At 49.3% G+C, this 11489-nt stretch overlaps 1 protein-coding gene across 1 annotated transcript in view; it reads left to right on the top strand.

Annotated features, from left to right (window-relative positions):
* Positions 1–1412: 1412 nt before the first annotated feature.
* The window catches only part of SEC16A (SEC16 homolog A (S. cerevisiae)), a 33734-nt gene continuing 23657 nt past the window's right edge, over positions 1413–11489 (top strand). The window contains exons 1-4 of the mRNA XM_008573194.1: positions 1413–2247; positions 2390–5241; positions 7286–7422; positions 10622–10719. Coding sequence (XP_008571416.1) covers positions 1473–2247; positions 2390–5241; positions 7286–7422; positions 10622–10719 — 3862 coding nt within the window. The 5' untranslated portion in view covers positions 1413–1472. The remainder of the gene's footprint in view (positions 2248–2389; positions 5242–7285; positions 7423–10621; positions 10720–11489) is intronic.

Raw genomic sequence — 11489 nt, 5'->3', positions numbered from 1 at the left:
TACTTTCAGTCCATAGAAGTGGAGCTGTAAACGTTCTTTGCTTTAAAGTGACAGCTTAGAACCAAATGAAGTTTCTGATATTGTTTCTGATATAATCCATTACAGCTGAGTGTGTTTCACGGTTCTTGTCTGTTGGAAACGGTCCCCTGTTGGCATAGGAAAGAGCATGTATGGGCGGTAATAGTGGATTAATAGGTTTATAGGACTTGTTTTCAGGTAGTTAAAGGAACTTTCATTTGTAAATAGCTTTACGTAAAATAAATCCATCAATATTTTCTTCTTTTATCTGAATATCAGAAAGATTTCCAAGGACAAAAACAATGTACGTCTGCAAAAAATGTGCGGATTAAATTCCAAAGTCCTCCCAAGATTTCTCCCTTTGATTTCTCTTTGATTGGCTAAACTTAATCTGTTTGTTCATGAGGGTGGTGCTAGGGAGGACTGGTACAAAGAAAAAGACTTTCTAAAGATACTGTACAACACTTAAATTTTCGCCTTAAAAGTATGGGTTAGCTATTCAAGTTGTACTTATTTCTATTTTATTTAAAGACAACAAACCCTGTGACAAGGATTTTTGCCCCTTTGTTTTCTGTACGAGGTTTGTCAGCACTCTGCCTGTTGTTGAAAATTGTTGAATCTAGTCGATCCCTTTAGTTTTAAAGCTACTTTAAGTTTCTTTGGGATTTCCATTCTAGGTGTAGTCACAACTCCAGTGGTCAGAGGCAACGTTGTTTTGCTGCTGGTGTTTTCAGATCTTAAACTAGTCACACACAGTATAAAAAATGAGACATTTCATGTGATGAGAGAAAAGGCATTTAGATGAACATATTTATTTTGCAGCTTTTATGACTCTGTACCTCATAATGCTCTTCCGTTAAAGAAAATGGAAGAGCAAATTTTAAACTTTTCCTTTTGAGATTTAAAATTAACATGTATGAAAAGCGTGATATGCAGTTTTTCTTTCTTAGTGGAGGAGTTGGCTCTTTCTGGATCTGGTGATGGTTTATAGGAAAGCGTCGAGGACTTCTGGGTCTGGTAGTGCATTTGACTGGTGGTCAGATTCCATCTCATCCCTGACCATGTGGTGATGGTCCATGGAGGTGATGGGCATTCCGAGTAGGGAATCCCAGCGGAGGGCAGCAACTGTCCTAACTCACTCAGGTGGCTCATGGCCAAGCCGTCCAGTGCTCTTGCTCCACTCCCTCCCTCCCAGAGCTCCCTGGAATAGCTCCTCAAGGACTCAGGTTCTCTGCCGGGGCGGGAGTGTGGGGGAGATGGATCCCTCAGGATTTAAATGACTTAAGATCACTTTTAATCTTTCTCTTTTTTCTTAGTTTTTCCGATTGCAGCCAGGACTTTGAATATATGAATTTTATGCTCTTTTTTTTTTTTTCCTTTTTCAGTTTAAATTAAGGAGAAGCTATATCCTGCTTCCTTCTGTAAGCAGCATCTACTTGTGCAAGAGATCAGCGATGCAGCCGCCGCCCCAGGCGGTCCCATCCAGCCTGTCAGGACCACCTCCGGCTGGGAGTACTCGGAGTGTGTTCTGGGATAGCAGCCCTTATAGGAGACGGACCAATAATAATGCACCAGTGGCTCCCATAACTTGTCCATTGCAGCCTGTAACGGATCCGTTTGCTTTTAGTAGACAGGCGCTCCAAAGTACAACACTGGGCAGTCTGTCCAAAAGCAGCCCACCCATTTTGCCAGGCCCGGACCCCCCAGGGTTTTCTCAGCACCCTGGTTTTCCTGTGCCTCATACAAATGCTGGGGGTAGTTCCCAAGAACCCTGCGAGTCTCTGCCAGGACCTCTGTTGCAGCCCAGAGCAGATGCTAGTCCGTTTTCTGGTGCTTTGACCCCTTCAGCACTGCCTGGGCCTGAGATGAACAGGAGTACAGAGGTCAGGCCCAGCTCAGAGCCTGAAGCTCAGACTCTGCCGTGTCCACCTCACTGCATTCCAGGAGTGGGTCCTGACAAGTCTCCTGGGGGCCATCCACATGGGAACATACCTGGACCTGACCGACTGCTTAGTAAGCAAAACCTGCATGATGGTGTAGTGGCCCCAGCAGCATCCTCTTTCTTCCCCCAGCCTCGTCAACAGATGCCAGGTCCGTGGGGGCCAGTGCAGGGAGACCCCCAGCCCTCAGGTCAGCGTCTCTCACCCTGCCCAGAAAGACCTGTTCAAAACGCAGTGCCCTGTGCCACCAGCGTTCCCAATTTCTCCCCTCCGCCCAACGCACATCAAGGCCTTGGCCATGAGCAACACCACCCACTAGTGTCTTTCCCAGTACCCTTGGTTGAAGATGGGAGAGATGAGGCGGCCTACCTGCAAAGTGGAAACCACTCGACAACTAATTTTGATCCTGAAAGTGCCCAACGCACATCAAGGCCTTGGCCATGAGCAACACCACCCACTAGTGTCTTTCCCAGTACCTTTGGTTGAAGATGGGAGAGATGAGGCGGCCTACCTGCAAAGTGGAAACCACTCGACAACTAATTTTGATCCTGAAAGTGCATTCAGGCAAAATTGCAGAGTTGGGAATACTTGGGCAAGCCGGGAGTTCAGGCAGAATCCAGGAGTAAATAAAGAACATTGGCCAGACCCTACTCTTGTGAATCCCATCACTCAGGGAAAGAGCCCAGAAGACCATGTGCACTGTCCCCCGGGGGCAGGGGTGAGCCAGTCCCTGCCAGAAGCAGACTCTGGAGCTCTCTCGATGTTTTTCCAAGGGGGAGAGGCAGAAAATGAGGAGAATCTCCCATCTGAAAGAGCAGGCTCTGCTGACAAATTGGACACTGAGGGTTTCTTGGCCAGTCCGGGATTGGGCCATCCGCCCCCACCTGCTCACGTGGGAGCAGGTGGTGTCTACCAGGCCTTTCTCACAGGCTCCTGCAGTGAGGCCGCACGGCTAGGAGGAGACGCACAGCCTTATTTTTCCCAGTCTGCAGGCATCTGGCACGACAAACACACCACTGACAACGCTGCTAGTGACATGTGGGCTGACGCAGCCAGCGCAGGGACTCACAGTGGTAGCGTCTCACAGTATGAGAATGTCGAGAACTTAGAATTTGTTCAGAATCAAGAAGTTCTGCCAAGCGAGCCCCTAAGTGTGGGCCCTTCCACTCTGAGCGATCAGTTCAGATATGGGCCCCTTTCTGGGCCAGCTGTCCCCAAGCATGGTGTGGGCCACGCTGGAGCTGGGGGGCTGAATCTCGAGGCTCCTGACACGATGCTGCATCCTGTGCGATCTGATAGTGTGTCATCCAGCTATAGCAGCAAAAGCCACAGGAGTCTTTCAGGTTCAACCAGGCCCCAAGAACTGATTGGCACATTTATTCAGCAAGAAGTTGGAAAACCTGAAGACGAAGCTTCAAGTAGTTTTTTTAAGCAAATCGATTCTTCTCCTGTAGGAGGTGAGACAGATGAGACCACTGGGAGCCAGAATTACTGCAGCAGCCTGTCCTCTACCCCAAGCCCCCCAAAACCTACGGGAGTATTTCAGACAAGTGCAAATAGTTCTTTTGAGCCGGTAAAATCCCACTTAGTTGGGGTAAAACCAATTGAGGCAGATCGTGCCAACTTGGTGGGCGAAGTGAGGGGGACCCATGCCCGCCAGAAGAAGCGCAGACCAGCCGCTGCACCACCCGATGCCTCCCCGGGCAACCTGGAGCAGCCACCAGACAACATGGAAACCCTTTCTGCACCCCAGGTGTGTCCTCTGCCTCTTACTGCCACTTCGGAAGCTGGGCCCATGCTGCTGCCTGCTGGGGGGCCCCCATTGCCTGCTGTGCTTCCAGCACCTGAGAGGAGGGCCCCAGCCAGGGCTCAGGGCGCCATGCAGTGTGAGAGCCCGGCAACGACTTTATGGGCACAGAATGAGCTGCCAGATTTTGGAGGCAACATCCTTCTAGCGCCAGCTGCTCCTGCACTTTATGCACCTGTGAAACCTCAGCCGTCTGGAGTTGTTCAGCCTCTAGAAGAGGGGGCGTCTGGGCAGCAGTCACGGAAGCCAGGTGCTGGCCCATCCCTGCAGAACCCAGAAGGCCTTGATGCTTCCGAGAACCTTGAGAATCCTCCCAAAATGGGAGAAGAGGAGGCCCTCCAGTCGCAGGCAAGTTCTGGTTATGCAAGTTTATTGTCCTCACCACCCACTGAGTCTCTGCAGAGTCAGCCAGTCTTGATTGCCCAGCCTGATCAAAGCTATAATTTGGCTCAGCCTGTTGATTTTTCTGAATCGAATCCTAATGAGAAGAATCAGTCCTGGATAGATGCTTCGGAGGGGGAAAAATCCACAATAAGCAGTCGAGCTCTCGGTGGTGATTCTGGAGAAAACACTCCTTTGTGTGGGATTCCAACCAGCTCTGTCATTAGCTTATCTCTGCCTAATAGTCTTACCCAAAGTAATTTTCCACAAGGTTCTGGTACTTCTGAAATGGTTTCTAGTCAGCCTGCCAACTTGCTGGTTCAACCACCATTCCATCCAGTTCCAAAGAACTTGGTTCCAGAAAGTCAAAAGAATCATAATGCAGAAAACATTCGTCCTGAGTTTAATAGCACTGCTGGAAGCACAAGTGTGATGTTAGTTCCACCTGCAAACAATGCCTTGGTTCTTAATAATAAGGCAAATCACTCCAGTCCTCGGGAAGAAACTTTTGGAGCCCTAGACTTCTCATTAAATAGAGCTTTGGAAAATCCTGCAAGAATGTATAGCCCATCTCATTCTGATGGCCCAGTTTCTCAGCAAACCATAGCCGGTCATCCCAGACAGGCTGGCCCCGGGGTGCAAAACCCAAACCATTTCTATCAGCAAGTGACGAAAGATGCACAGGACCAGCGTGGCATAGATGGAGCCCAGCTGGAGCTGGTGCCCCCTCAGCCACAGACTTCTTCCCCACATGCGCCCAGAGCAGTGTTTTCAGAACTTCCAAATCCAGAAAGTCCACCAGCACAGGGACAGTCCCAAAATTCAGCCCAGCCACCAGCAAGTCTGGCTCTGGCTGACACAGGTCAGCAGCCTCTGCCTCGGCCCCCCCAGGCCTCCAGTGCGTCTGCAGCATCCACCGGTTCAAGCCAGGTGGCTGTGGCAGAACAGCCATGGCTGCATCCGACTGTTCCATTTGGCCCCCCGCCCCAGGACCTGGCGTCCTACTACTGCTACAGACCCCTGTACAATGCCTACCAGACTCAGTACCCCTCAGTGTACCCATCGGATCCTGGCACGGCCTCCCTCTATTACCAGGTAAAGTAGAACTATGGTGTTTAACCTGGTTTTCTCTCCTTGCTGCGAGTGTTGGGTTTCTTTCTTTCATGATGTGTTCCTTGGTAATGTTTTTTTACTTAATTCAGAAGTAACCTGTGGTCCTGCCAGCGTGTAGAACACCAGTTCCAAGCAAGCTTCCTGAGAAAAGTACTCCCTGGTCACAGAACCTGCTCTGCTGAGCACAGGCTGCTCCCTAGAAGTTCACGCTGCACATGAGCATATTGAATTGCTTGTAATACTTGGTCAATTTTTGTTTAACCTAGCATCCCCAACTTATGTGACACAAAGAGCCCTTTGTTTTATATAACACCTGTTGGCTGTCTGTAGAGTTAAAGTTGTGTGTTGCAAGCTTTGGGGAACTAGGATGGCCTCTGGAAGCTTTTGTGTGGTTTTGACATCATAAATCAACATAAGAAGCAATGGGAATAACTATAGAGTCTTTTAAGTCTGTCCTTGAGAGTGTAAATATTGAGGGGAAAAAGTTAGGTTTGAGGGCTGGCCCGTGGCTCACTTGGGAGAGTGTGGTGCTGATAACACCAAGGCCACGGGTTCAGATCCCTATATAGGGATGGCCGGTTAGCTCACTTGGGGAAGTCTGGTGCTGAAACACCAAGTCAAGGGTTAAGATCCCCTTACTGGTCATCTCTTTTTAAAATTAAAAAAAAAAAAAAGTTAGGTTTGGAATGTTACACACATGCAACAGCTGAGAGAAGTGAGGGAAGTGGTTGAAATTTCTCTCAAATGCATGGTGATAGCAGCAGCAGAGGGGGGCCCTGCCATGTCAACACAGGAGGCTTGGCCACGCCTCTGTTGAGTGGTGCGAGCTCGTGAGTGTTTTGTAAGTTAGGTTCTGTCTAGTCCTGCAGTGGTTTGAAAACGTGTGGTCCAAGTGGATGCCTTTGATCATATCTGCTTTTCCTCACCTCTAGCCCTGATGCGGTGTCCCCCGAGATCACCCAAGGTCGAAGTGTTGTGTAATAGGAAGTTTGAAAACCTCGGTCTTGCTGCGTGTAGGGCCAGATAGTATTGAATTCACGTGGCTGCTTGATAGCAGTTGGGCCAGGCCAGACAGAAGGCCCTGGGGTCCAGAGGGCCCGAGCAGCAGGGCTGCTGTGGCTGGGCTGGCAGCTGCCCACGAGGCAGGTTCCCTCGTGGGCCTTGAGGGAACCGTTGTTCCTTATTACACCTGAGACCTGCATTCTGCATCCTGCATTCTAGGAGCCCAGGGACTCCTTATTTCCATATAAGGAAGTTCTCTCCTGTCAGCCATGGGGGGCAGTAGCGTGAGGTGGCCAGGGACTTGCTTTAGGTCTTTTGTGCAGAATTCCCCCAGAACCCAGCACCCCTTGCATACGAGTGCACTGTCTTCCGCCTTCTCCTTCCGTCCCTTGGTCTCCCGGAGTGGTCAAGCACCAATTCGTTCTTCCATGGCTTCACATCACAGCAGGGAGTTGAGGCTTTTTAGACAGGAGAAGATGAGTTCTGGGTCATGCCTGGGTCACCGCACTGCTCTTCAGATCTCACCCTGCTGCTCTCTAAGGGCGCCTCCTTAGAGACAGAGCTGTGGCCACGAATTGGTTTGTAAAGGGGCTTACAGCCTCTTGAGAATAAAACGTGATCTTCTTTTTGAGGCTGCCTGTAGTTTTCGGGCCCATTCAAACAGAACCTTATTCTTCCAAGTAAGGGAGATGGTGTCTGCAGTGTGACACAGGCACTGTTCACAGTGGGAAGCAGAAACTAACAGCCTGGGACGGCATCGCGCCCTTGGGAGTTGCCTGCTGGCATGCTGGCATTCTAGGCCCATGCAAGTGGTCTCCTGAGCAGGGCCAGGGCTGTCAGGTTTAGGAAGATCCTGTTGCCTGCCTGTTGATGTGGACTTCATTTTGTAGGTTTTTGGTGTTTTTCATGAAGGAAGCCCTACTTTTGGAGAGTCGTCATCTGTACCGTTTAGTGCTGGAGCTCATTGCTCAATGAGTGCCCTCTAGACTGGTGTCTAATGTTGCCCAAACCCTTCCTCCAACAGGACACCTACGGCCTGTATGAACCTCGGTACAGGCCCTACGACAGCGCAGCGTCCGCTTACGCCGAGAGCTACTGCTACCCTGAGCCCGAGCGGCCCAGCTCCCGAGCAAGCCACTGCTCAGACCAGCCACATCCCAGGTGGGAGCTTGTCCCCCTTGGCTGCTTCCCTCTTGCACCCAGGCTGATGTTTGTGTTGCTGGCTGTGGTGGTAATTAGTAAATTATTCAAACCTATGTAAAGTATGTTGGCGTTTTGTCAGTATGGACAAATTGCAGATATGTTTTTAAATGGAACTGAGTACCTGAGCACACGGCCACAGGTGGTCACAGCCTCGCAGGTCAGTTAGCATTTCCCTCCACCCAACCCAGGAGAGGCCAGACCCTGCAGAGGGCTGCAGGAAGTGACCTCTGCACTTGTGCATGTCCCCGTCACGGGGTGGGGGCAGTGGTCCCTGTTGCTGAAGCACATCTGTTGCTCTGGCCGTTTGCTGATGGGATGTTCAGGGTCCATGGACTATGGCAGCTTTTCACTGGTGCCAACTTTTCCCCTTCACTGAGTCTCCAAAGCCCTGAGAGGACTGGTCACAGAGGTGACCTCACTCTTAGGATACATCAGGCTGGCCCCGAAATGTAGGGCTAGGAGCAACTGTTGTTCCTGGGCTCTGCCTCCATTGCAGAAGGCCCACAGATGCCTCTGGCCTGTCCCTGCACTGGCCACCCATGCCTTCTCGGTTTTGCAATCACAGGAGATGGGTTTGGAAAGAACCATGCTTCTTGCCTTCAGCCAAGTGAGCCTTTAAGCCAGGTCTGGGTCCTCCTGTGTTCTTGAAGCCAGAGAGGCTGCTTGATTTTCATTTCTGCCCAAAGAAGCTGGCTGAGTTGGAGCGAAGTAGTGGTGGGTATGGGTCCTGGCAGCTGCGTTCCACGCTGCCTGCCTTTCAAAGCTCTGACTGCCTGCTCCTTGTCAGATCTAGGAGTACTTGTCTCACAGGTGCAGGCTTGCTACACAGGTGTATTGCTTCTTAAACTTCATAATACAGGAAAATCTAATTGCTAATGAAGACTTTGTACATGCACTTTTATCCAGAAGTTTCTTCATGCTGATTCTTTGAGGCTTTTAGTAGCTTGTCTGAAGATGAAAGGCTCCATCTGTGACCCTTTGCCTGCTTAACTGGCCCTGGTTTGCACTGCCCCAAAGGCACACCTGAGCTGTGTGTGTGCCAAGCATTCCAGGTGCCTCCTGAAGCCTAGCCACACTGTGAGGCTTCGTCTCAAGAGAATTTAATCGTGAGACAGTTGCCAGATTTTTAGCTACCATGTATCCCCTTGTCACCAGGGAAGCAGGGCTAGAAGTTAAAATAGCATCTGATTCGGAGCCTGAGAGGTGAGGGAGTTGGCCAGGGTGAGGCTCCCCATGGCGTGGCTCTGCATGCCCTCGCCAGCCTGCAAGTTCATGTGGGAGCCCGTGATGTCCGGGGATACTGAGAGCCTCTAGCCAGACACCAGGTCCAGTTCCTACAGGGGTGGTTTTGTCCGGTAGCTGCAGGTTTTTCCTTGCTTCAACTATTTTGATCCCCTGAGTGTCTTTGCCACATATTAGTGATAACTCTGGGGAGTCATGTCGACCCTGTTCTCCCCTGCTTTGGTTGGGGGGTATATGCATATGTGGGTATGTGTTTAGTGCAGTTGGGGTTTTTTTTGTTTGTTTGTTTTGTTTTTTTGCAGCTGGCTGGTACAGGCATCCAAGCCCTTGACCTTGTGTTATAGCTAACCAACTGAGATAACTGGCCGGCCCTGCGTTTAGTGTTAACACTGATATTTATTGTCGGCTTGTCTGTCTTGTGCCCAGGACAGCCAGATCACTCCAGGGACTGCATGAAGTCAGAACATATCTTTCGTTTTTATGATTTTATCATTCCTTATGAGTGAATGGGGTTGGTGAGATGAACTAGGGAGGCAGCATGTTCTTGGTTTTGCGTTGTGTCAGATCGTTTTTCTGGAACCCACTGCTGTACACATGAGTGTGGTCTCAAGTGGCCAACCCAAAGGCCTTTGGGGCCAGGCTGAGCAGCGGGCTTGCTGGGGCAGAGGCACAGACAGGCTGGACCTTCTGTTGCTTACAGGTGCTGCATCAGCCAAGCAGTCAGATTTGGTGGAGTGAGTTTGAGGCTCCAGTGAAGTTTCCTGAAGGGCCATGAGAAAAATCACATTTTAAAAATGAAATATTATGTAAAACTTGTTATTAGAAAATGTTATTAAGTTCTTCCAAGAATTTTTTAAGTACCGAAAAGCCTGATACTTGATCATCTTGCTAATTTCTGCTTTTTCTGTGGTGAGTCAGGGTCATGGCTTGGCGTTGAAGCCAGCCTTCATCAGGCGTATATAGGAAGCCGTCTCAGTCCTGCTTCTGGAAGTGTGCCCTCGGGCCCACAGCCAGCACACTTGCTGCCATGCAGAGAGCACATGTGGCCAATAGGATGGTGTAAGGTGTATTGAAATTGGCGTTTTAGGTTGATTTTAATGGCTCAGTGCTTTTCTTCCACCAAGCATGTTACCAATGTTAGGTTCAGTGAGACAGGGAAAAGGGAGAGTCCCAGGCCAGGCACTATTTTAGCCAAAAAGCTTTATTCCACTAACATGGAGGGGCAACTGAGCCAGATCAGTTCCCCTGAACTAAGGAAAGCAGGGGATTTATAAGCCTTTGAGGGTTCTGGCAGAGTAATGGGCAATTTCGAAATCAGTGGTGTGCGAGGTGACACAGTCCTTGTAGTCTGCTAACACCTGGTCGGTTAGGGCATAGGCTTCTAATTAGTGTTGTTACTATATTAGCACAAAGTGCTCCAGCCCAAAGCCTGTTCCCACAATCCACAAGACGATCCTTTGATGATAACAGTCATGTTTATTCCTTCCCAGGAGAGGAATTTCGCTGCTCGGATCCCAAAGCAGAACAGGGAAGGGGAAGGGGGAGAAGGGGGAAAAGTTGCTTAAGCTGGCTGTGCTGATGTTAAGCTAGCCATGAGGCCTAACAAGCAAAAACTTTTTAGAACCTATTTTAGCATTGACTTTTCTAGGATATAGCACTGAGAACACAAAAGGGTCAGTTCTTTTTTGCTGAACTCCTCTTAAACAGTTATTTTACGGCACTGAGTTTTTTATTATCTGTATGGTAGGAAATTGTGTGATTCATCCTTGTTACTATTTTGGATCTTCTAGTTAGAATTTTTTCATACCCTGCTTTGACGAATTCCTGTTGTTTTGGGTCTAATTTGTATTGGCTGATATCTTGTCTCACTTTAAGAAACAGGTGCTTTGTTGTCCAGCAACACTGTGTTTTTCAGGCCAGGGTATCCTGAAGGGTACTGTAATTCCAGAAGTGGATGGAGCAGTCAGAGTGACCACTATGCGAGTTACTACTCCAGCCAGGGAGACTACAGAGGTATGTTCAGCAGCATTAAGAGTGGTCGTGTGCAGGGCCACACTCTGCGGGGTCTGGGAAGCCTCCCGTTTGTCAGGCTCTTCTTCATGTTTTTACCCAAGAGCCAGAGTAATTGAAAATACTTTGCATCTGAAAGTGATTGTGTTGATATTTTTATTAAGAAACTGCATTTTAATTACAGTACAAACGTGTCTTTATCATGTTAGCAGTTTTCTCTGACTTCTAGCAAAGCTTAGTAATCAGCAGCCCTAGTGCTATTGTCTCCACACATGACAACTGAGACGTAGATGGCTGAAAGTGAAATAAAGTGAGAAGCCAGTGCCACCGTCCCACCAGCACGACGGTCCCGTAGTGTCCTTGCCAGGCAGGTGCCGCATGGGGGGCGCAGGCTGGATCTGCAGCTGCCGGCATTCCCGGGCCTCCCAGGGTCTCCACACCGCCTTTCATGCCACGTGTGCACACAGGGCCTGGCTGCCCTTTATGGCCCCAGGGTGGTCAGCCTCGCCTCTCGCTTCCCAAAGGGCTCCTTTTCCACTTTGATAATTGTTCTCATTTTATTTCATTTATTTATTTTTTTGTTGTTGTTGGTTTTTTTTTTTTTTGTGTGTGTGTGTGTGTGGTACAGGGATGTACCCATTTTAAATATAAATTGTGCACACACTTGCCAAAAATGGTACATCCAGTTTCTTTATAATATTAATGTGCCCCTTTTTTTTTTTTTTTTTTTTTTTTTGGCAGCTGGCCAGTATAGGGATCTGAACCCGTGACCT

The sequence above is a fragment of the Galeopterus variegatus genome, unplaced genomic scaffold, assembly GCF_000696425.1.
Source record: "Galeopterus variegatus unplaced genomic scaffold, G_variegatus-3.0.2 Scaffold889, whole genome shotgun sequence".
NCBI classification, from domain to species: Eukaryota; Metazoa; Chordata; class Mammalia; order Dermoptera; family Cynocephalidae; genus Galeopterus; species Galeopterus variegatus.
Note: the sequence above shows the minus strand (reverse complement) of the source record. Positions and strands in the feature narration are given on the sequence as shown.